Consider the following 25,602-nt stretch of genomic DNA (forward strand, 5'->3'; position numbering starts at 1 on the left):
TTAACACATGCAGATTTCATGCAAACCAGCACCCTCTTTTGTCTGCTTTTTGGCAACAAATGGCCTGTATATCCTCCTTTTTTGTGATCTGTGTTTTCTTCTTTGAGCAATGTGGGCCTGGCCACCCTCTTTCAAGCTGGCAAACCTGATGTGCTTTGCTGCAAGGTGAGGGGCTACATCAGACTAAGCCACACAAATGGCTCAGATGCACATCCGTTTCCTAGAACTGTAGAATGTTTGAGTTTCAGGGGACCTAAGAGGTCTTCTATTCCAACCCCCGGCTCGGCGCAGGCATCTGCAGCAGCATCATGACAGATGACCACTCAGCCTCTGTTTGGAAGCCTCCACTCCAGCAGCCCACCTCAGCCTTTGCCCAAACTGCTTTCTGTTTCACAAAATGCTGCAGATGATGCAGTCTGTTGTGGAAAGGGACCTTTTTCTGACTTGGTAGACACATGAACTTCTGCACTGCCAGAAGGAACCTACCAGAGCCATTACTTACCACTCCATTGTGCTAATTGTACTAATGCAATTCCTGGACTGCAATTCGCAACACAAATGCACAGGCACCCCCAAGACTCAAACCCTCTCTCATCTCTGCCCATTCAGCCCTTTCCCTCCCCACGGTTCTTAAGCCAGAGGTTCTCAGACTTCGGTCCCCAGATGTTGTTGGTCTACAACTCCAGTCCACAACAGCCCTTCCCCAGCAGTGCTCTTGCTAACCCCGGCTGCCCACAAGATGTTTTTCATCCTGCCGAGGAAATAGAGATCGCAGAGTGGAGGACAGGCATAGCTGATGGTGCCTGCCCAGTCCGCCAGCAAAGGTGGCCCTTCCTTGTGAAAGGAAGGTGTAACAGCCATCTCAGGCAATGGATGTTGGGCGCCCTTTAGGCAGGTAGAGCAGGAAACCAATTACCTGCTCTTCTGGTAAGTTCTCCTGCACAAGGCCCACTGAGGTGGCTGTGCTCTTTTATTATTCCCATTCATTTCTATGAAGTTTCTGCAGGAGAACCTCCCAATGGAACTGTTGGGGTTTGTGATTATTTAGCAGAGCGCCAACAAGAGAAGCTACCCACTCCAGTTACAGAGTCGAGTGTACACTGTAGAGTTTAGTTGTTGCAGCTGTTTAAGGAGCGCGCATGGAGATCACTGTAGAGTCTAACCTAAGTTGATTTACTGGTAAAATACATTTGAGATAGGAGAGACCTAACCTATCTATCAGCTACCTAATGAATAGGTAGGGAGAGAGATTGAGGTTTCCATCTTCTCTCTAGGAGGAAAGCAAGGGGACTGACTTACTACAGGAAGTACCCGAGGAGTCCAAGCAGGGGTCATAGAGTAGAGGCAAGCAAGGACAGGTAAGGAGACCCTCACTAGCCACCTCTGCTCCTAATGCCCCTCGTGGTCATTAGGATAGTTGGTACAAAAGGTCGATGCACTGGAACTCCCTCTCCAACAGGAACGCACTCCATGTTCATTAGTTGGCGGGGTGCCATTTTGATTGTCCATCACAGGAAATGAAAATGTCTCGGATCAGCCCTACTCACTGGGAGGTTTTCCTGCCTGAGCCTCCCTGAAGTCATTGGGAATTTGGGGACCACGGACTTGTGGCCCAAATCAGGGATTCTCAATGTTGAGTCTCCAGATGTTATTGGACTTCAACTCCCATAATCCCTGACCAAAGGTCACTGGGGTGGGGGATTATGGGAGTTGAAGTCCAATAACATCTGGCGACCCAAAGTTGAGAATCCCTGGCCCAAATCATTCAAATGGACTCCTGGGATCTGCCCCAAATCATTCAAGCTGAAGGAGTCAATTGAACCTTTCAGTCGAGTCAATCAAACTCACAATCAGTGAGTTTGCTTGAGTTTGAGTCAACAGTGGCCTAATCTTGTGCAACAAAGAAAAGCAGCAACAAAAGCCTTTTCCAGAGACAACAGGCCTCCCTCATGAAAGGGAGAGGCATGTTGGAGCAGGATCGAAGTTTCTCCCCCAACCTCAGATGCATGTGAACTTCTGTCTATGTCCGTCTCTTGTCACTACACTTTGCTAATGCTGTTTCTTAGCTGCAGTTTAAAGAAAGGGAGAAAAGACACAGATATTGGCATGCAAGATCCCATCCCTCTCTCATCTCCTCCACCCACCAAACAAAGTGCTCTCCTGCACACATAATCCTCCCCTCAGGAGACATGGTTGACAGATGAAGCCACACCTGACCAATGTGAAGCCCCGGTGCTAGTTCAAAGACAACATTCCCAGGAGATAGCAAAGCATGCCCCAACTCCCCACCCAGAGAAGCAGGGTTGGGGTCAGGTAACAACAACTCTGTGTAGTCATAAAGCCTAGACAGTTGTGGTTTTTTTGAAAAAGAGAAAGAAATGAACACTGTGATTTTTAAATCCAAGTACGTTTTCCACTGTGGAGCAAATAGCAGCTTCAGAAAGGGGATTTAGAGGAAATCAAATCCCTTCACCCCAACATCTCTGCTTGGACCATAATTGGAAGCCCCCTCCACAGGTGATGGCAAATAAAAATAAAAACATGAGGTAATTTGTGTTGTGTGATTAATTGATTGAGTAAGTGTCATCAAGTCAGTGTCACCTCTTAGCGACCACATAGATAAATTCTCTCCAGGATGATCTGTCTTCAACTGGGCCTTTAAGGTCTCTCAGTGGTGCATTCATTGCTGTTGTAATGGAGTCCCTCCACCTTGCTGCTGGTCGTCCTCTTCTCCTTCCTTCAACTTTCCCCAGCATTATGGACTTCTCCAGGGAGCTGGATCTTCACATAATGTGTCTGAATTGTGATAGTTTGAGCCTGGTCGTTGGTGCCTCGAGTGAAAATTCTGGATTGATTTGTTCTATGATCCATTTGTTTGTTTTTCTGGCTGTCCACGGTAGCCTCAAATGTCTTCTCCAGCACCAAAGTTCAAAAGCGGCAATATTTTTTCTATCTTGCTTCTTCAAAGTCCAGCTTTTGCATCCATAGAATTTCATAGGAAAAACCATGGTCTGAACGATTCTAATCTTTGTAGGTGTAGACATGTCATGGCATCTAAATATCCTTTCCAAGGCCTTCATTGCTACCCTACCAAGTGCTAGTCTGTGGCGTATTTCTTGACTGCTGGATCCTTTAACAGTTGACAATCTATCCTAAAAGGCAGAAGTTATCCACCACTTCAGTGTCTTCATTATCAATTCTGAGCCTGGTTGCTGTGCCTGTTGTCATTAGTTTAGTCTTCTTTACATTTAGTCGTAGTTCCATTTTTTCACTGTGCTCCTTGACTTTCATTACTAGAGCTTGCAGATCATCCACATTCTCAGCTATCAAGAGTGGTGTCATCAGTGTAGCGTAGGTTAATGATGTTTCTTTCTCCAACCTTAAAACCACACTCATCTTCTTCCAATCCAGCTTCTCTCAGTATATGTTCAGAATATAAACTGAATAAAGAGGGAGAAAGTATACAGCCTTGTCTTACTCCTTTGCCAATCTAGAACCAGTCTGTTTCACCATGTTCTGTCTGGACTGTGGCTTCCTGTCCTGTGTATAGGTTTCTCATGAGAACAGTGAGATGTTCCAGGATACCCATTTTCCTAAGGATATTCCACAACTTGACATGGTTGATGCAATCAAAGGCTTTTCTGTAGTCAATAGAGCACATATTGACTTCTTTCTGGTAGTCTCTGGCTTTCTCAATTATCCAGCATGCATCAGCAATGATGTCTCTTGTTCCTCGGCCTTTTCTGAAACCAGCTTGAACATCCGGCATTTCCCTTTCCACGTAGGGCTCTAATCTGCATTGGATGATCCTGAACATTATTTTGCTAGCATGTGAAATTAAGGATATTGTGTGATGGTTTGTGCAATCTGTTAAGTCTCCTTTCTTTGGTATGGGTATTGTAGACTGACCTCTTCCAATCTGTTGGCCACTATGTCGTTCTACAAATTTACTGGCATCGTTTGGTTAGCGCCTTGACTGATTCTTCTTCTGTTGCCTGCCATATTTGTGTACTTGTTGTGTACTGCCTCTTTAAGAGGCAAGCTCAGAAGGCCTCAAGATAAGAAAGAACATGGGAGAGAACAGAGGGAGCAGTTTCCTACAGCAGAACAGAAGTCTGTGTGAGTGGCTGGGCCTGAACAATCTCCCTGACCCAGGTAGATGACAACTAGAGACAATCTGCAAGTAAGCTGTGCCTGGCTTTGATTAATGAACTTGAGTTTTTCCACACTTGACATCTTTCTAGGGAGCCACTGGCTATGCATCATTGTCAGAAGAGGACTGTGCTGTGTACTGTGTGCTGTGTTGTTCTCAACAGTAGTCATGCAACTCTGGCCAAGCATGGAGCTAAAAAGTGCACCTTTCTTTTGCACTTTATTTGTATTTGGAGCACAACTTGATTTTTCCCTGCTCACTTCCTCCACTCCTGATCCCACAAACGTTTATCACATGCTGTTTGTTTTCCTAGTACAGCAGCTCTCTTTGCCTTCCTGCTACTTAGAACCATTTTCTGAAACCATTTGGAAAAAACCTAGCAAGCGAAAAAGGTTTTAGGTTTCTTTATGTTCTTTGATGGGTGGGATTTCAGAGTTTGGCTTCTTATATTAAACATGTTCCTCCTTTCATCCCTGGGCACTCCTCATTGGCCGCTAGCATAGCCAATGGCTGGGGAGCATGTGGGTGTTGTTTATCCCCAGATTTGTGGGCCTGACTTGGGGTGTGTTAAATAATGCATAAAAACCCAGCACATGCAATGGTGAAGTTGGATGCTGAGGTGCACCAGAGCCTTCCAGAAGAGTCCAGATGGCTTCCACTACCTTCCTGACCCTGCCCTCTGGGAAGCGCATGCCTCAGCTTGGCCTGGGGACCTGGCTGGTAAGATGAACGGCCGCCAGGCATTCTTGGTTTCCTCTCTCCCTCCCTCCCCACCCCGCTTTCTTTGGTACAGTTGGGAGAGAAGGGTCAGATCTTGTCAAAACTTTCTTCCACTGATGTCGTTGTGATGAAAGATATTTGATGCTGCAGTAATAGCAGAAAATTAAGCGTGGTAGAAGCAGGGTTTTGATTGTGTGGTTGCATTATTATCAGTGTGTTGCGGATTACTTTGGGGGCTGTTTTGGGACAGAAATGTAAACTATAAATATAAACTGATCAAGGCACAATTGTGTCTAGGTACTTAAAACCAGGAGCAAAAACAGACTGTTTACCTGTTCATTTTACCCTGACGGTTTTTATCTTTTCTGCTTCATAATATCTACACTATTACTCATCAAACTTGGTACACACAAAAGAGATGATAAGCACTATTTGAGGTTCAAGTTTTGTAAGGGTTTACTGAAAAATGGTGAAGATATTCTCCCCTTGTTGGTGACTGGCAAATCCGAGCAATAACTTTATCGTTTCCCTCCCTTTTCAAATCACTACTCAGAAATTGAAGTTTGTAGACCAGTAGTCACTTTGGGGTATTTGACAACAATCTCTTCAGAATGTAGGTATGATTCACCTCAAAGGCTGTCATTTAAATCCGTACTGAAGTCTGGGCAAACATCACTGTGCACATGCGCAATACACCTCTTTGAGGCTTCTCGGCTCCCTGTTTTGCCCACAACAAACATGGCACCATTGTGTCTCTCCACCACAGTAGAAATATAGTTTGAGCGCCAGAAGAGTCTGAGATGCTTTCCTGCATTGCAGCAGCATCACCCAAGCTAGAAAACCGGCCATCTTGCCCTTTCCACTCCTCCATTGATCTTCACAGCCTTCCCTGAATTCCAGCGTCTTAGTGGTAGATCACCTGCTTTGCACACAGGAGGAGCCCCAGGCAGGCAGGACTGGGAAGTGGGAAAGATCAGCTGAGGCCGGACCGGTGTAGACCATAATGAGCTGAATGAGCCAACAGTGGCCTGACTAAGTACAAGGCCATTTGCTATGTAGGACTATCCACATCCGTGTTCTTCACTATAAGACCCAGAGGCCAGGGATGGCTCCCATCAACCCGAAGGGCTGCCCCCTAACTAGTTGCTTATTGAGCATGTGTGAAGCTTGAGTCAAGGCGGGATACTCTGCACCGTTCCCCGGGCACCATGTAGAAATGGCCATTCGTAGTGTGCAGTGCTGTGCTCTGCCCAGCACCCGGCCCCATGGAACTTCTGCAAGGAAAACGGAGCCCTCTTGAGCCCCTGAACCATCTTGGAAGGCAAGGATGGAGTGCCGGGAAGGGGCTTTCCTCCTAGAGCTCCTAAGAGGGGGCTCCCTCGCCCTCTCTTAAAGGGTCCTCCAGCACTGGGGAAAGTGCAGTCCTGTGAGCAGAGTGGGAAACAGCTCTCCCGTGGAAGGCTTTTGGCAAAAGTGGTGGCCCCCACTTGATAAATACAGCCGTGATTCGATCACTGAGCAGCTACATAACATCATGGTCTTGAGTTCCCATATCTTCCCTACTGGTTTGCCAATACCCTGATCCCCTTCCCCAGCACTCCCCCCTCAGTCCCCAGCTGGCCCCTTACTTGCACCCTGGGGGACAAGCCCCCCTCATATTCTCCACCTTCCACTTAGCTCCCCCAACCCCCTTATTTTCCCCATCCAACTCGAAACCTCCTTATTCCTTAATATCCTCATATGATCCCCCACCTGGAAACCAATAATCTTCGGGTAAATATGAGGGTGATTAGTGAAGATGTGCCTGTGAACCGTTTAACTTGCAGCTGTTTGAGGCGTGAAGAGAGAAGCCTAATTGAGACGGGAGGATCACACAGGAGAGAGTGTGAAGGCTGCCATTGTGGTGTGAGACACAAAGCAAAGTCCCAATTTCCATGCTTTGTAGAGTTTGAGCAGGGATGTCAAACTGTGGCCCTTCTGCAGATGTTGGCCTACAACTCCCAGCATCCCTGGCTATTGGGCACTGTGGCTGGGGATTATGGGAGTTGTAGTCCAAAAACAGCTGGAGGGCCACAGTTTGACATCCCTGAGTTTGAGTAAAAGGGGAAGTCACTTAATCTGTTACCGAAAGTTTTCAGGTATTTAAATAAAGGGCAATTGGCTTAATCGGGGCAAACTACACATTAGGAACATAGGAAGCTGCTTCCTACCAGGAAACAGACTATTGGTCCATCTAGCTCAATGCTGTTTTTGTTTTATTTTTACATTTATACCCTGCTCTTCCTGCAAGGGGCCCAGAGCGGTGTACATGGTTATGTTTATCCTCACAACAACCCTGTGAGGTAGGTTGAGCTGAGAGAGATGTGACTGTCCCAGAGTCACCCAGGGAGTTTCATGGCTGAATAGGGATTTGAACTCAGGGCTCCCTGGTCCTAATCTAACACTCCAGCCACTATACCACACTGGCTCTAAGGTTTCAATTAGCTCAAACTGCCCAGAGATTTTATATAGGGCTGGATATAAATATGACAAATAAAATAAAATAAAATAAAATGACTGGCAGCAACTCTCCAAAATTGCAGGCAGGGGTCTTTCCCAGACCTACCTGGAGATCAGGGCTGTCCTTAGGGCAGGGCGGGCAGGGCGACCGCCCTGGGCCCTGCTCTTTTAAGCCCCAATAGAGTTAACTGGAAGTGGGTCCTGCACTGGCTGATTTGCCTGGACCTGCACCCTGCCAGGGCTCTCTAAAGACAGCCCTGCTGGAGATGCTACCAGGGATTGAGCCTGAGGCTTTCTGCATGCAGATGTTCTTCCACTTAGCTTCGGCCCCACCCCTTATGAGGAATATTTTGCAGCAGACAGTACTCTCATTGTAGTCCTCCAACCAAATGCAAGCCACAGTGAACCCTGCTTAGCAAAGGGGACCACTCATGCTTGCTCCCACGAGACCAGCTCTCCTCCCTGCTGTTACACGTTATGCACATGTGTGTGTGTGTCATGGAAGCTGGGTGGCATTTGCTTTCCTCTAGGAATGCTGCTTCAGGAGAGCAACCACCGAGTACAGGGAAGAGGGCTGCTTAACCCCTTCCGCACTGCTGTTTCCCCACTCTCGATTCTGTGTGCCCTCTGGTGTGGTTGTGAAGGAACCTGCCTTTAAGACCAAGGTCCATACTTTCAGCACTGTGTACTCAAAAAGATGCAGGCTTCTGAGCATGACCAGAGTGCCTTTCCCTCACTCACAAAGAGCCACAAGCCTGTCCCTCTTGCTTTAAAGCATAAGAAATCCACCTTCCAGGCAAGTTTGAACTTAACACTCTCCATGCACAAGTTAAGCTCTCCACTATTACTACATCGAGTTGGTGTCGACTCCTGGCGCCCACAGAGCCCTGTGGTTGCCTTTGGTTGAATGCAGGAGGGGTTGACCGTTGCCTCTTCCTGCGCAGTGTGAGATGATGCCCTTCAGCATCTTCCTCTATCGCTGCTGCCTGATATAGGTACCAGCGGGGATTCGAACCAGCAACCTCATGCTTGCTAGGCAAGTCATTTCCCGCTGCACCATTAGCTGGCTTCACTCTCCACTATTACTACTCCAGCTTATATACCGCTTTTCGATGGAAAAAGTTCTCAGATTTACACTGGGGAAGAATCATAAGGAGAAAATGGCTCTCTGTCCCCAAAGAGCTCACAATCCAAAAAGAAACAGAAGCTATTAACCAGCCACAGCCTCTGGGGAGATGCTGTGCTGGGGCAGGAGTGGGCCACTTGCTCTCCCCCCGCCCATGAGTAATATGAAGAGAATCGCCACTCACTTTGGAAGGGGCCTCTCGGCCCAAGGAGCAGGGAGAGCGGCACATGCCCAGCCTCGCCCCCCCCTCCAGTCCCTCCCATGCCCCGAAGGCTTCTCCTCCTCCTCCTCCATCTCCTTGCCGTGGCCAGAAGAGCCAGACTCTGCCAGGTGGGGGAGATTACATTGGCTGGACAGAGAAAGGAAATCAGAAACATTTTGCTAATGGAAACCGTATCCCTCTCTGGACAGGCAGGAAGCGCCTTCGGGCTAGGCAGCAAATGGCAGAAGAGGAGGACAGGATGAACTGGAACATGCTGGCCTTTCTGTGCTCATGGGGAGACCCCTCTGCTGCCTCCCCGCCCCCCGCCCCCCCCGGCAGACAAGCCGGGCTAAATGTGAGGGGCCGGGGTTGGGGGGTGGGGGGCAATGTCTTGCAGCCCCTGAAGCTAAGTGCCACGTGCTGCCTTGCCCCCCCTGACCCTGGTGGGGGCCAGCCTCCTTGCAGGCTTCGAAAGTGGCGCAAGACCAGTGGGGAGGAGAGTGGGTGGCCAGCAGCAGCCGCCTCCTCCTCTTCTCTCTTGTGCTTCTTGCAGACTTTGCAAGGAGTGTGAGGAGGAGAGCGGCTCCTGGCAAAGCTTGTCAAGGCCAGGTCAGTGCTGGCCTAGGAGCTGCTCCCTTGGCCATCCGGCCACCCTTCTGTTGCCCCAGGAATCTGCCACCTGAGGCAGCCTCCTCACCTGGCCTCATGAAAGGGCCGCCCCTGCAAAGCATCCACCCTCCTGCCCCGCTGCTGCCCAGGATTAGCCAAGTGAGACCCACAGGATGGAATAAGTGACTAGACCTCGGTTTCAGCAGCTGGGTCTGCCACCGCCATGGCCCCGTCTGGCTCTCCATCGTAAGGGGTGGGGGCTGCACTGCTAACAAAAGTGGCAGCGGAGTCTACGGCTCAGAAGTGTCAATCAAGCCCACCCACCACAGGATCCCCGCCTGAGCCTGTTGCAAAGCAGGCACGACTGCACCATCTTAGAAGCTCCTCCTGCTGTCTCTGCTCTGCCCCATGGAGTGGGCAACTCTTTCAAACCTGGTTGCTGTTGCAGCGCCCCAAATCCACCCCCTAAAGCCTTCAGTCAGATAAGCTCTTAATCCCAAGTCTGGAGAAGGAGCAACTCTCTGTTGGGCCAGACCACTGCCTGGTCACCCGAGCGGACGTGGTCTTCCCCAGGGTGCTTTGCGGCACAGGGAGAGGGGCCTGTTTCGGCGCTGGGCATGGAGCCCAGCTTGGGGGAGAAGGGCTGTCCAAGGGCCCCCCCCTCCAAATTCCTGACTCCCAGCCCGGCTCTATTTGCATCTGGCTTGGCCTCCCCTCCTCTCTTGCCAGAAGACCAGTTTCCTTTGTTTACACAAACACAGATTTCTTTCAGTTGGAGGAAACCTGGCTCCGGGCATGAACATCTCAAGGACAAAACAACAAGCCCCTTCACATTCTGACTCAGTGCACAGCATAACCCGAAACAGATCTCCTGGCCCCTCGGCCAATTAGCTAGCAAACGAGCAGTGATGTGTTTGGGTTCCCGGCGGGGGGAGGGTTGTACGAGGAGAGCACCATCCTGGGGCAGGAGACGTCAAGGCGGGGGCAGCCCTTTCGCGAGGAGGCAGCCCCCTCAGGCGCCAGAGTGGTGGCGGGGCGCCAATCCAGCAGCAAGATCCCCTGCCAGCGCCTTTGGCAGAGCCCCTTGGGAGCGGGCGGGCCCTTGCCAACTTTGCAGGGAGTGCCTCCCTTTGCTGAGCTCGCCAGGAGCACACGCAGGGGGGCAAGAGGGGCGCTGGCCACGTCCCTCTCTGCCTGCCCACCACGCCACCTTCAAAGCTGGCAAGGGCTGGTTGTGGACGGGGCCTGGCCCCCACCCGGGCATGAGGCACACAGCAGCGTTGGGCACCTGGCCTCAGGCCCCACAAGACCCTGGGCCGCGCCTGCATCAAGGGCTGGCACCAGGCCAGGGGTGGGTGGGTGGGCGGGCACCTCCCTGTTCTGGCTGCGGAGGAGAAAAGGTAGCCACCTTTGGGGGTTCCCTTGGTGGCCTGGCTGCTGTGTCTCCGAGAGCAGCCCAAAGGAGTCAGGCACACATCCAGCTCGCTTCCACCCACCCCGGAGCCCCCACTTCTCTCCATGTCAGGAAAAGCTCCCCGCCCCGCGGAGTGTCTGTATATCAGGCCCTTGTTGATGGCACAGAAGCCAGAGCTGAAGGGAAACAGGCCGCCTGACATGATGGGGGAACTGGGGACGGCAAAGAGGCTCGGGTGCCATGAATGGTCAGCTTCCATAACTGTCGCTTGGGGAGGAGAGCCGGCCTGCTGGCAGCAGGCATGAATTGCCCCCTTTGCTAAGCAGGGTCCACCCTGGTTTGCACTGGGATGGGATACTATCTGTGTATGTGGCAAGATTGTCCCCCTAGGGGATGGGGCCGCAGCTCAGTGGCAGAGCATCTGCTTTGCATGCAGAAGGTCTCGGGTTCAGTCCCGGGCAACATCTCCAGGTAGGGCTGGGAGAGACTCCTGAGTCCTGCCTGAAACCTTGGAACACTGCCAGTCTGTGCAGGTAATGCTGAGCTAGATGGACCAAGGGTCTGACTCAGTATATGGCAGTTTCCTAGGCTTCCAGTGCTCCTAATAGATAATCTTACAGTGCTTCCATGGAGTCTCCCATTTAAATGCAAACCAGGGCACACCCTGCTTAGCAACAGGGACAATTCATGCTTGCTAACACACAAGACCAGCTCTCCTCCCTTAAGAGTTCTAGGCACTGGAAATGCCAATTGCATTCTTCAGGCCCCAGAACTTCTGAAAATCCTAAAAACAGCAGCAACATTTTTGTCCAGCAAGCAACCTCCAGGACTGTCCCGTTCTGATGCATTTCGCAGAAGATGGCTCCTTGCTTAGTTTTCCAAAATGGCCGCCCCTGGCACCCGTCCATGTAACTGTTACGCTCTCCCTGTTAAGAATGCAGTGGCTTGATTGGCATGTTTCTAAACAATCCGCCCTTGGGCCACGCTCCAAATTAAATTAAACAAGCCCAGATGGGAGGGTTGGAAGCTTCAGCCCTCAGTAACTAGTTTCACCAAACAGGGATGCATTGCCGACATTACGGAGCGATAAAGATCAGGCACAGCAGACGGCAGGATCTTGCGGCCGGTAGAAAGGTGCTCCAGTCCACCTCACACGGCCTTCTCTCCAAGGGGGCCCTGAGACCCTGCAAAGCATTCTTGCTTGTTTCCACCATGACAGAAGGCAGAGGGGAAATATGTTTAGGGGTGCCAGTAAAGCAGCGCCCCGCCTGAGGTATATGCCCCATGATCCCTTGCAAAACGGGAGCAGAAGAACTGCACAGCTCTTGATGAATGCCCAGCCTGCAGGCATTGCGGCTCCTGGGCGGAATAGAGAGGAGCCAGCCAAGCAGCTGCCAGGAAGCAGAGGCCGCTGTGCCTCCTTCAGCGCTCCAGCATGGTGTAGTGGTTAGAGTGCTGGACTAGGACCGGGGAGACCTGAGTTCAAATCCCCATTCAGCCATGAAACTAGCTGGGTGACTCTGGGCCAGTCACTTCTCTCTCAGTCTAACCTACTTCACAGGGTTGTTGTGAAAGAGAAACTCAAGTATGTAGTACACCGCTCTGGGCTCCTTGGAGGAAGAGTGGGATATAAATGTAATAATAATAATAATAATAATAATAATAATAATAATGCTGCAAACAGTGACTCCAAGGATAGTGGGGTACAGTTTCTTACAGCACGTGTTGCAGCTGATGGGAAGAAGGAAATAGCCCTGGGAGTTCCCACTAGGGGACAAGGCACTGGGGGGTCTCCCACAACACCTAGCTGGCTTTGGGCTCTCCCCCAGGACCTGTTTTAATGCGCAGCCAGATGCCAAATGTGCAGTTTATTTTATTTGTTTGTTTATTGTTTAATTTTTATACCGCCTCTCATTAAAATAATCCCAAAGCAGTTTACCATATAATTAAAACAATGCACAATTAAAATAATAGACAACGCTACTCTCTCTCTATCTCTATCTATCTGTTTGTTTGTTTGTTTGTTTAGGTATTACCTTTAAATACTGCCCCATCCAAACAGCTCTGGGCAGTACACAACAACAAAAATATAACCCACAAATCAGTCCGTTTAAAAACAAGCATTACAGAACAATTTCAAAACAGCATGAAATCATTAACAATTAAAACATTTAAAACAGTTTAAAAACCCTGGAAGGCCAGGCCAAACAGATAAGCCAATAATGAATTCAGATTACAGATTTCTGCAGGGAGTGCATTCCACAGCCCAGGAGCAGCTACAGAGAAGGCCTGTCTCTGAGTCACCACCAGACATACCGGTGGTAACTGGAGATGGACCTCAGATTACCTTAAGGTGTGGTGGGGCTCATACCGAAAAAGGCGCTCTCTAAGCTAACCTGGACCTAGGTTCTGGAGAATTCCAGAATTCTGGAGAATTCCAGCTGTTGAATTCTGGAGAATTCTTACAGCTTACTGGTCACAAATTTGCCATTTCGGTTGGTCCTAAAAAGGGTACTACCAAACTGGGGCTTTTGGATCCTTTTTCTTCATGGACCAGCACAGCGACATATGAATTCTCCTTTGAGGAAGGAGCTCTCAAGGTACGCCAGGGTGCGCTGACTGTGCCGTCCCACTCTAGCCATTTGGTTTGAATCTGTGTCCCAGAGTCCCAGGACAGATTTCATCTCTCCATTTCCACTGCAAACTGTCCGCCCGTTCGCCAGGCTGATGTGCTGATGGAGAACAGCCTCTCCTGTGTGTACGGAGTGAGGCCTCCGTGTCACTGCTGGGCCACATTAGCCACCCGTCCTCTCGCATTGCGGGCATCGTCGGTGCCACCAGCCCCGAGCAGGCGCAAGGGCCCCACGTCTCGCTCAAAGGCTCCATTGTTTGGCGAAGCTGGCCGTGTTCCCTGTTTCACATGACCGGGACCAGCCTCCCCCAAGGGGCAGGTCATGCCGGGTGTCCTGCCAGCTCAACACCATCCCCGCCCTGCAGGCTAAGTGGAGCACAGAGCTGGTTCCTGGAAGCACGGCCAAGACCTCTTTGCAAAGAGAAGCTGCATCTGTCCATTCGGGAACTTTGTTGAGCGAAGTCAGCTCTGGGCAAATGCTCTCCTCTGGAGGTTTCCCGGCGGCAATTTACTCCTGCTTCACTACGCATACGAGGGAAGGATTTACAGCGACTTCAGTATGGGAATAGCAAAGTGCCTTTTTCCGTGATGATTCATGATCATTGGCCTTTAATACGTAATAGAAGCGTGTTTTAAAAGTTGCACTTTGGGAGAGCGTTGAAAGCAGCAGTGTGGGATCCTCCAGCATTTTTGCTGAGCCGTAGGAAGGGGACCCGTGGAGAAGGCGAGGTCTGGTTCACTGCCGAAGAGTGGCTTTGGGGAGTGTCGACTCCACCTGCCACCCCTCTCAATTCCTGATCAGGGAGACTTGTGTCCTGTGCCCTGCAGTCAACCTCCAGGCAATATACAGTATATCTTCTTTGTTCTTATTTTCCCCTGGTGCCCTCATGCCCTTCCAGCAGCACACTAAAACAATGGACAGGCAAATCTAGAATCCGTAGCAGCTTTCATGCCCCATACACTCCTCAGGATTGGCTATAGTCCAGAAATCTCATTAAAGTTATCATTAAAATAACAAAAAAATCAATGAAATGGCAAAAGAAATACAAAATGGTGTTTGCAGAGCCATTTCCCCCCAGGCAGCAATTATTGTCCTCTGTGGTGGTTTTCTCCTCAGTCCAGAGAAGAGAGCTGGTCTTGTGGTAGCAAGCATGACTTGTCCCCTTAGCTAAGCAGGGTCTGCCCTGGTTGCAAATGAAAGGGAGACTAGAAGTGTGAGCATTGTAAGATATTCCCCTCAGGGGATGGAGCCGCTCTGGGAAGAGCTGAAGGTTCCCAGTTCCCTCCCAGGCAGCATCTCCAACGAGACAGGGCTGGGAGAGAGACTCCTGCCTGCAACCTTGGAGAAGCCGCTGCCTGTCTGTGTAGACAATACTGAGCTAGATGGACCAAGGGTCTGACTCAGTATATGGCAGCTTCCTATGTTTCTGTGTTTCTTTGTTTAAAAAGGTGTCCTTGTGCAAGCACACCATTGCAGATACACAAAAGGGCATCTTTTAAAACCAAGTCTATTGCAGGAGGGGAGAAAAAATTCAGAGCAAGGTAATAGTGGGGCAGAGAAGCTTTGGAATTTTGCACACAGGTAGTGGAGGGTGGCAGGACTCTGTGTATTTAATTTCAAATAAATCAGGCAACCTGTTGGCTTTTAATGGTTTTTTTTTTTTTTTTAAATTCAGTGATTCTCAGATGCCTCATGTTTTGCCACGGTTCTTTGATATTAATGTGATTTCGCCTTAATGTTTAAAAAATCATTAAAAATCAACAGATTACCTGATTTACTTGAAATGAAATAGAGAGTCCAGCCATCCTCCCTTACCTGTGTGCCAATTTCAGAGTTCTCTCCCCGGCCATTACTCTGCTCTGAATGTTATCTCCCCCACCCCATAGATGGCTGTGCTCCTGTGTGCACTGGGAGAAAAAATGGCCCAGATTTACTCCAGTTCATGCTTATTTACACATATAAATGCTTTATATACTTCTGTTGTAATTCGTCCCGGCTTACACCGCTTCCTCCCACAGTAAAGCCCCCATCTGGGAAACCTCCTTGGAGGGATCTTCGCTGTTTTTCAAGTGGGGGCCGCCCCTTTGGCAAAAAGCCTTCCCTGTGAGAGCCATTTTTCATGGTGCTGCTGACCTCTGCATAGTCCTGCGCTTTTCTCAGTGCCGGGGGGGGGGCCTTTAAGAGAGATGGAAGAGGAGCCCTCTCTTTGGAGCCCTAGGAGGAAAGCCCTGGGAAGGGCGACCCATCCCGGCACTCGGTGTTTGCCTTCCAAGACGGTGCAGGGGCTACTCTACAGACCAACTGGGTTAGCAGTCATTCTCTCACCCCCACCCCCGGGGTTCCTGAGAACCTGAGAGGTTCATGCTGAGAGAAGGCTTTGCACTCCAAGAGAGGCGTCTTTAGTGCCACTGCTAAACCAAAAACCCCACCATTCTTTAGGGCAGGGGTTTCCAACTTTGGGCCCCCAGGTGTGTGCAGCTGAATCCAATAGCCTGGGATGATGATATGACAGCAGAGGAATGTGTCAGTCAGGAGCTGTCAGGAGTCATCAGGCTAAATGCCCAGGAATCCTATTGTGGCAGAAAATTGCCTGCTTCTTTCTGCCCCCAAATCTGCACAGGCAGGCCTGGACAGCACTCCCCAGCCTACACACCACCCCTCTTCAATGGGACACCATCCCTACACACCATCCCTCTTCATTCTCCTGGAAATCTGTCCTTTCTTGTTGTACGATGAGCGAATAACATCTTAATCCTTTAATGGGTTCCCGTGCTGCACCCATATAGGGTGCAGATGCACAGTCTCTGGGCCTCTGCAGCAGGCTTCCCTCTTGCCTTCACTCTGGCATCTGCCACCTAAGGCAGTCACTGTTTGCAAAACCACTTCAGGGACTTTTCAGGGGGAGCTCAGTGGGGCTGAGCCATTGTGAATCAAGGGCTGCAGAGTTTCAAGCAGGGCCGTTTTGCCCAGCGGCTTGGGTTGTAGAAATGCAAGCAGAGAAGGTTTTCATCGTAGATCTCTCCAGGAGGAGCCTTTACAGACAGGGCTGTTACCCCAAATCTCCTCTGGAAGAGAGTGGTGCGTTCACACACTGGCCAGACTTACTCCAAAGTCCATTCGAGATTCTTGGAAACACACACACACACACCCAAATCGGGCTTTCTCTTCTGATTTCTAGCTTATCTCAATGTATTTCCAGTTTTTTAAAATGCTGGTTTTAAGCGAGTTGGAGGAACTGAGGTAGAATCATTAACATGATAAGAATCATTAACATGTATTAATTAATTAATTAATTAATTAATTAATTAAATAGGGAAACACTCTTTAGGAATACAGAATTTGCAGATATAGCTCTTTAGAAATGCAAATCGAACTGGCTTGTCTAGCTGCAGGAAGCAAACTCTTTAAGTTCTAGGTACAAAAGTAAAACCTCTGTGTTTGCTCAAGTTGACTTTCTGGAACAATATTAGTCTGCTTGCTTAATGTTTTCGCTGGTTAAAACATGATGCATGTGTTGGCAAAAAAGGGAAGACATCTGTTAGTTTGTGTACACAAATGCTCCCAGTCTAGGACTCGAAGTTTGGAAGGCAACATTGTTTCCCTCCCCCTCCCCGCCTCTCTCTGGCTAGAAGGAAAACACGGAGCAGGGGTGGAGCCACCATTGGCCAAACAGGTTCAAAGAACCCAGTCCGCCACCAATCAGGGGCCGCGAGTGCAGCCCCAGAAACGCCCCCCGCATCTGATGTCAGATGCAGGGGCGTGGCTAGCCTGGCCCCTGCGTCTGATGCCGGGGCCGGGGGGCCACGGCGGCCGCATATGGGCCACCGCCAGCCTCCCTACGCTACTGACACGGAGACATGCAATGTGAACCTGGACCAAAAGGAAACCGAGGTCAGAGGGGAGGTGCTGCTTCCCTCCTGCCGCAAATGTAATTCCAAGAGGCTTCGCTCAGCATTTATCCTGAGAGCTGGCTGGGCAAAGCTTCAGCTGCCACTCAGATGTCTCCAACTGCTGCAAACAGCACAAGAGCTGGCGAGGTGGGAGGAGGTGGCAACCCGAGATTGGCAGGGTGGGGGTGCTGTTTATGCACAAAGCAGGAATTAGCCATGTGGGTTCTCACTTGCATCTGCACAGAGACGTTGCCTCTTTGCGCCCCAAAATTCTTAGCGGGTACAGCGCAGCGGTTGAAGGAGGGAAGGAGAGCCATACGTCAGTCTGGCTGTGCTTCCAGCCTTGCCTCTGCCCTGAACTTGCTCAGTGGCCTTGAGCCAGCTTCTTGGCTTCTGAGGCTCATGCAGGACTTGCTTCCTTTATAGCACGGGTTCCCAACCTTCCTTGGGTCCCCAGATGTTGTTGGACTACAGCGCCCATCACCCCCAACCACAATGGCCAGAGGGAATGATGGGAGCTGTGGTTCAACGACCCAAGATCGGGAACCCCTTTTTTACATGGCCGTTGTCCTAAGAGCACCTCTGCAGGTTAGATAAGCATGGGACATGTCATAAGAGGTCAGCTGCAAGTCAGTTAACTGTTAAAGACGGCGACAAGTCACCCCCAAACTTATGATTCCATCTTTTAATAATACCCTCTGTGGCATTGCGGACCTTATTCGCTGAAACTTCCCTGTTGAGTTTCACTGATTTTGTCAAAATGAATGGCTGTTGGGTCCCTTGCATTTCCATGAACACCCATGAAAAGCTGGGGGGCTGGGGCTGTGGGAAGGGAGCCATAACTCAGTGGCAGAATTTCCACTTTGCATGCAGAGGGTCCCAGGTTCAGTCCCTGCCAGAATCTCCAGGTGGGGCTGGGAGAGGCTCCTGCCTGAAAGCTTGGACAGCCAGCGCCAGCCAGTGCAGGCACTCTTGAGCTAGATGGATGACCAAGGGCCTGCCTGATGGAATCAAGCCGTTTCCTGTGCCTTGTGTCCTCGTGTGGGCAGAGAGACCCTCATTTGGCATTCTTGGAGTCCATATTTCTTGAAGGCCAGGCTTGGCAGCTGAGCAGAAAGCGTCAAATGGCAGGAGGCAGCAGCAGCAGGGTGCAGTGAGGGCTTGCGTGACTGTGGCCGCCCCAAGCTCCCTCCTGCACTTTGTTCCCAAGACCTGGGAGAAGCTCAGCCACCAAGGAAATAAAGCCAACCAAGTTGGATTAACCGCTGAGCGGCTCTATTCTCTGCTCAAGGGAAACAGTCTGTTCTGCACTTGCTGGTGAATGGGAAGGGGCCAGTTCAGCACAATGGGTCGGGATCCAGTTACTGCCCTCCATTCTCTCCTTTCCCTTCCCTTCCTTTTTTGCAAACAGGCCTTATCAGGCACACCCACCCCAGTCTGAACAGGTAAACATCCACGGTGCCAGATTAATCCCTTCAGGTTCTGAGTTGACTGTGGATTCTTTCAGCCAGCCTTTCAACTGACAATGCACAGAGTCTGAGCGAAGGGAGGAGTTTACAGGGCGTGTGTTTGCAATTGCCTGATGTATCTTTTAATCTACAGTCAGGCCAAAAAATATAATCACAAATGTTGAGAGTGTTCCAAGATTCCCATTTTTGCCATTTTGATCTCAAATGTGAAGGTTTGGTTTTGAAATTCCAACCTTTGAATGTAGAATGGCTCCCTCACAACTTGAAATTCAAGTGCTTGAGATCTTTGGCATCTTTTGATGATTTTGATTTTTGCCAGGGTCAGAAAAACTCCTGAGCTATCAGCTATCAAATCCTAAACAACATTGCTTATCAGCAATGAAATGCTAAACACCATTGCATGTGTTTAAACACCAGTGCATATTAACTAGCAAATACATTTGGATGGTCAATAGTACTTCATGGTACTTACCAAAAATTGCCAAATACTACAGAACATCAGCTGCACATCATATATGCAAGTCTAAGATGGAAACTATGCAGCAAACTATGCCAGCAATTTTGGAGAACGGCACATCGGCCAACAGATTGGAAGAGGTCAGTCTACATACCCATACCAAAGAAAGGAGACTTAACAGATTGCACAAACCATCACACAATATTCTTAATTGCACATGCTAGCAATATAATGCTCAGTATCATCCAATGCAGATTAGAGCCCTATGTGGAAAGGGAAATGCCGGATGTTTAAGCAAGTTTCAGAAAAGGCTGAGGAATAAGAGACATTATTACTGATGCATGCTGGATAATTGAAAAAGCCAAAGATTACCAAAAAGAAGTCCATATGTGCTTCATTGACTTCATTGACTACAATTGGTCCAGGTTGGTCTCTGGGTCATCTCGGAGAGACCATATTATTCCCGTATTGAAAGATCTACACTAGCTGCTGATAAGTTTCTGGGCAAAATACAAGGTGCTGGTAGTATAACCTATAAAGTCCCAAATGGCTTGGCCCCTGGGTATTTAAGAGAACAGCTTCTTCGTTATGAACCCCACCACCCATTGAGATAATCAGGAGAGGTCCATCTGCAGTTGCCACCAGCTCATTCGGTGGCTAGTGTTACTCAGGGATGGGCCTTCTCCGCTGCTGCCCCAAATCTCTGGAGCACGCTCCCTGCTGAAATAAGAGCCTCCCCATCCCTGACAACTTTTTAAAAGTCACATCTATTCACACAGGCTTTTAATTAAATATTGTTTTAATAGTCTTAACATTGTTCAAAAATGTTGTTTTAAAATTTGAATTGTAATGTTTTCACTTTTTCTGTATCATTTATTTTGTTTTAATTAATGTTTTGATTTTTCTGTTTGTTTGCTTTGTTGTAAACCTCCCAGAGACATGAGTTTCTGGCAGTATAAAAATAGGTTAAATAAATAAATAGCTAAAGTATCTATCTGTATTTATATTTATGGCCAATGGCCAAAACATTAAATAAATAAATAAAAATACAGATAAGCCTTCAATTGCATCGACCATGTCAAATTGTGGAATATCCTTAACAAAATGGGTATCCTGGAACATCTCACTGTTCTCATGAGAAACCTATACACAGGACAGGAAGCCACAGTCCAGACGGAACATGGTGAAACAGACTGGTTCTAGATTGGCAAAGGAGTAAGACAAGGCTGTATATTTTCTCCCTCTTTATTCAATTTATATGCTGAACATATACTGAGAGAAGCTGGATTGGAAGAAGATGAGCATCGTTTTAAAGCTGGAGGAGAAAACATCAATAACTTGCGCTACGCTGATGACACCACTCTGATAGCTGAGAATGCAGATGATCTGCAAGCTCTAGTAATGGAAGTCAAGGAGCACAGTGAAAAAATGGGACTGTAATGGGAAAATGGAAATGTAAAGAAGACTAAACTAATGACAACAGGTACAGCAACCAGCCTCAGAACTGACAATGAAAACACTGAAGTGGTGGATAGCTTCTGTCTTTTAGGGTCGACTGTCAACAGTAAAGGATCCAGCAGTCAAGAAATACACCACAGACTAGCACTTGGTAGGCTTGCAGTTGAAGGTCTTAGAAAGGATATTTATATGCCATGATGTGTCTACATCTACAAAGATTAGAATCATTTGCACAATGGTTTCCCCCAATGACATTCTATGGATGTGAAAGCTGGACTTTGAAGAAACAAGATAGAAAAAGTATTGACTTTTTCTATCTTTTGAACTTTGGTGCTGGAGAAGATTTTGGAGGATGCCACGTGTAAGAATTCAAGAAGGGCATTTTTCTTTTGCCAAGTTGACCAGTCTGCTTGACAACAATTTTGGGGGAAATTAGGCTTTGGGGCCTGTGAATGGCACAAATATACCTTCTTTGCTGTCTCTACTGTGATCTGTTTTGCAATCAGTTTCCAAATGTCAAAGAGTGCTCTTTCAGGGGCATGCAGAAAGAAACGCCAGGCACATCTTGGCAACTTTCCCAGTTTAGTTTAGGTTCTCCTTCAAAGAAGTTTTGAAGGGATGTGGCATTTTGGCAGGATGAGCAGAAACCACAGAAATTTCTGTATGATGCATTTTTTTAAAAAAAAAATTGTCAGTTTAGTTAAAAACACGTAGATACAAATTTGCAGTTATTGATTACGCAGATTTTACTGAAGTTAAGTCAATAATGATTGACCAATTGATTTATATGTCAACACAGGTAGCAGATTAGGTTATGGATTATCAGTGATCTGAATTCTTCTGGCCAATCAGTCAAGGGGACAAATTTGAGGGGATGACTCCAAGACAGGATATAAGAAGTGGAACGACAGAAGAAGAAGAAAAACAACCACCGAAGAAAATCCACAGGAATAAGGGCAGGAAAGAAAGTATGAAGATAGATAGTTTTCGATTCTCAACATCCAGATCTCTGATTGATGATTAGAACACGTAGCCTGAACCCTGAAATTGTTTCTTACTGCTGTCTGCTGAAGATTGTCAAGAGTTGGGTGAGAATAAATGCTGTTAATTTTTAATCACTTGTCTGTGTTTCATGGGTCTTAGAGGAGCAGAACCAGCCAAGCAAAAGGCAAAGTACCTAGACTCTGGAAGAGGGAATTCCGACATCCCAATTTCTTATACAAGGTCAGCCAGGAAAACAAACAAATGGATCATAGAACAAATCAATCCAGAATTTTCTCTCAAGGCACAAATGATCATACTTTGGGCACATTATGTGAAGATCCAGCTCCCTTGACAAGTCCATAATGCTGGGGAAAGTTGAAGGAAAGAGAAGAAGAGGACAACCAGCAGCCAGGTGGATGGACTCGATGACAACAGCAATGAATGCAGCACTGGGAGACCGCAAAGGCCAAGTGGAAGACAGACCATCCTGGAGTGTATCCATGTGGTCACTAAGAGTCAACACCGACTTGACGGCACTCAATCAAGATAGAAATAATTGAGTATCAACTTGTTGATGAATGTTTAGCACATATCCAAATACTGTATTTACTTGAATCTAAGACTAGGTGTTTCCCAAGTTCTTTGCTGTTAGAAATTTGAGGTTGGCTGGGTTCCTTAAATCTAGAGTCCGTTTCCTTATGGTTCAGTACAGGATAATGCTGTATTTAATCTGTATTTTAAGAGTTGTAAAGAGGAACCTGCATTTTATTTTTAAGAGGGTCATCTTAAAATCAGTGTCATCTTCTATTTGGGAAAATATAATGCTCTAAGGGTCTCCATATTCTGCAGAAGGGAACTTCAGGGGTTCTCTTCTTTAGGGGAGGCAAATTAATGTCATCTCAGATCTGCTTCCGGCCTTCCCCCAGTTTGGGCCTTTATCCACTTCTAAATTGTTTGGGTACCACAATTTGTGACAAAGTGATTTAGGACATTGTGGCGTTGCTGTGCTACTAAACAAAGTCAATTTGAGAATGGGGGTAGTGTGGTTTTTTCGAGGGTCCCGTCTCTGGTGACTTCACACCTACCTGGTGAGCCAGGCCTTGCTGGTGGTAGGGACACTCTTACTTCACTTTTTGCTTAGAGGCAAAACTTGCTTTCCATTCTGTGCACCTTGACTCCCAAGAGGTACAGAGTGGCGGTTCTTGGTTCCTTTCCTCCCATGAGTGGCAATGTGTGTCTTGTTTCCCTCTCAGTCTCCTCCAGGTATTGTTCAGGATGCAATCGCAGTGGCCATCAACAACGGCTACCGGCACATTGACTGTGCCTATTTTTATGACAACGAGGGTGCCATCGGGGAAGGCCTCCAGAAGGTTCTGAAAGAAGGTCGAGTGAAGAGGGAGGATCTGTTTATCGTCAGCAAGGTGGGTTGCTGGGTTGCCTTCCAGTCTGGAGTCCCCGCAATCCGTCTTGGGGAACCCCCAAGCTGGTGAACAAGGAAACATGGCAAGGCAGCCCACACAGTCACTAAGAGGGCAGGACAAGTATCCTAGCCAGCTTCGAGAGCTGTGCTGGTTTTCAGTTCTGTGCTAGCAAAAAGCTGAATAGGAGGGAGGGGGAGTTATTATCTGTGAGCCGGGAGCCAGGTAGGATGGGAGTTGTACTCTCACAGCAGTTGGAGGGCTGCCGTTGTGCAGTCCTGGATTAGCTGGACCCCCCTCCCACTTATGCCCTAAAGGGGAACTTACAGACCAAATGTGCCAAGGCCGCCCTACTTCCCACCCCTGCCAAGGCCTGCTGAGTCAACCCCCTGGGCTGATAGGATGTTTTTCTCTTGACAGTTGTGGAATAGTTTCCACTGTCCCGAAGATGTGAAGCCAGCTTGCCTGGAGACTCTGAAGCTGCTCCGCCTGGATTATCTGGACCTGTATCTGATGCACTCGCCAATGGGCATCAAGGTAAAACGGCTTGGCTAGCTCATGTTTTAAGTGATTTTAATTGTAAATCGCCCAGAGATGCAAGTTTTGGGCAGTATAGAAATATTTTAAATAAATAAATAAATAAATAAGAACATAAGAACAGCCCTGCTGGATCAGGCCCAAGGCCCATCTAGTCCAGCCTCCTGTTTCGCACAGTGGCCCACCAGATGCCGCTGGAAGCCTCAGACAGGAGTTGAGGGCAGGCCCTCCCTGCTGCTGTTACTCCCCTGCAACTGGTACCCCGAGGCATCCTGTCTTTGAGGCTGGAGCTGGCCTATAGCCCTCAGGCTGGTAGCCGTTGATAGACCTCTCCTCCATGAAGTTATCCAAACCCCTCTTAAAGCCATCCAGGTTGTTGGCTGTCACCACATCTTATTAATTTATCTGAAATATTTATACCCCGCCCTTCCAATACCTTACTGCTCAGGGCAGCTAACAACATTTATAAAACAGTTAAAATTCAAACTCTTCTAAAATTCAAAGTGTCTGTGTTAGACTTCCTTGGTGATTTTCTCCCCACATGTTTGCTGAATTTGACCGCACTATGGTCACTGTTCCCTAAACGGTTGATGACACTGACATCCCGCACCAGATCCTGGGTGCCATTCAGAATTAGATCCAAGGTCGCCTTCTCTCTGGTTGGTTCCAAGACCAGCTAGGGCACAGTCATTCAGCATATCTAGAAATTTGACCTCTTTGTCATTACCTGACTGTGAATTTACCCAGTCTATGTGCCACGAGCTCCTTGCACCAACACCGAGCACACACCCATGACTTCTGCCCATGGAGCAAATAGTCATACATGTGACACCAATACACTGGGAAGTGCCCCCTCCCCTGCTGGCTTTCTATCTTCATAACTGGTTTTGTTGTCTGTTTACAGTATTTAGAGATAGTTTATTAGGAAGTTAGGTCTTAGCTGTATTGGTGAGCTATTTAACTGTCCAAACTTCCTTTCTCAAGAATATGAAAGAGGGAGTAGTACTTACCTTCTCTTCCTATTGGGCACCATGTGATCAAGGGAACTCATTTCAGGCTCCCCCGCACACTTCCCACTAAACTCTCGCAAAACACCAATGCCCTGTTTGCTATCCCTGTTCACTGAGCTCTCGGGCCTTCACCCTTGTATTCAAGACCAACAGACAACTGACTGTGCTCAGGAATGTGACCCCTCCCACAAGCTGAGGCACTCACCTGGAGTGAATCCCCCGCTCAGGCGTTCCTGTCTTCTGTCAAAGACACAAACACTTCCAGCCAGCCAGAAATCAAACCCTAGAAAATCTCCAGCCCTAGTTTCTCCTTCCCCTTGTTTTCTTTGTGATGTGTTTATTTATTATTTCTTTGCTGTGTTTCCCTTGCTTGATAGCTTCTTTAGGAGAGAAATACAAGCTTCTTGTTGGAGCTCTGACCTTGGAGATTCCTCCTGAGAAGGAGCTCCCAACTGTGGGCCCCCAGATGTTGGCAGTGGCCACTCCAATGGGGCTCGTGCAAGAGAACTTCCCAGTGGCTTGTGTCCTGCATTAATTAGTGGGGCAAATAGGTAGATTTTTCACTTCAGGTATCTGCACAACCCATTGCGCTCTCTCCTCTCTCTCTCTCACAGAAAGTCGACGGAGATCTCTTGCCACAGAAGGATGGGAAGGTTTTGCACTGTGACGTTGATTATGTGGATACTTGGAAGGTAATAGGGATGTGCACAAATCAGTTTTTTTTATTTGATTTGTGCCTGAATCCAATCACCCCTGATTTGTTTTGTGTCCAAATCTGTCCTCCTGAATCACCCCCGATTTGATTTGATTCTGATTTGGATCAATTAGGACCACTTATAAAGATCCTAGGGGCACCAAATTTGGGTGGTGGGTAGGTCCCCATGGGTGCCACCTACCACCCAAATTTCAAGACAGTGGAGCACTTGGTTGATTTTTTAATGATTTTCTTTAGTTTTTACTGATTTTGTATATTTCCACCATAGGAAATAATGGGGATTTGGATTCGCCCTATCCTAACCCTAA

General features: G+C 48.3%; 1 protein-coding gene across 1 annotated transcript in view; it reads left to right on the forward strand.

Moving 5' to 3' along the window:
- LOC128333744 (low molecular weight neuronal intermediate filament-like) overlaps positions 1 to 25,602 on the forward strand; it is a 57,528-nt gene that overhangs the window by 24,019 nt on the left and 7,907 nt on the right. The window contains exons 5-7 of the mRNA XM_053269661.1: positions 22,868 to 23,035; positions 23,453 to 23,569; positions 25,194 to 25,271. Coding sequence (XP_053125636.1) covers positions 22,868 to 23,035; positions 23,453 to 23,569; positions 25,194 to 25,271 — 363 coding nt within the window. The remainder of the gene's footprint in view (positions 1 to 22,867; positions 23,036 to 23,452; positions 23,570 to 25,193; positions 25,272 to 25,602) is intronic.

Source organism: Hemicordylus capensis, chromosome 8 (assembly GCF_027244095.1).
Source record: "Hemicordylus capensis ecotype Gifberg chromosome 8, rHemCap1.1.pri, whole genome shotgun sequence".
Classification (NCBI taxonomy): Eukaryota; Metazoa; Chordata; class Lepidosauria; order Squamata; family Cordylidae; genus Hemicordylus; species Hemicordylus capensis.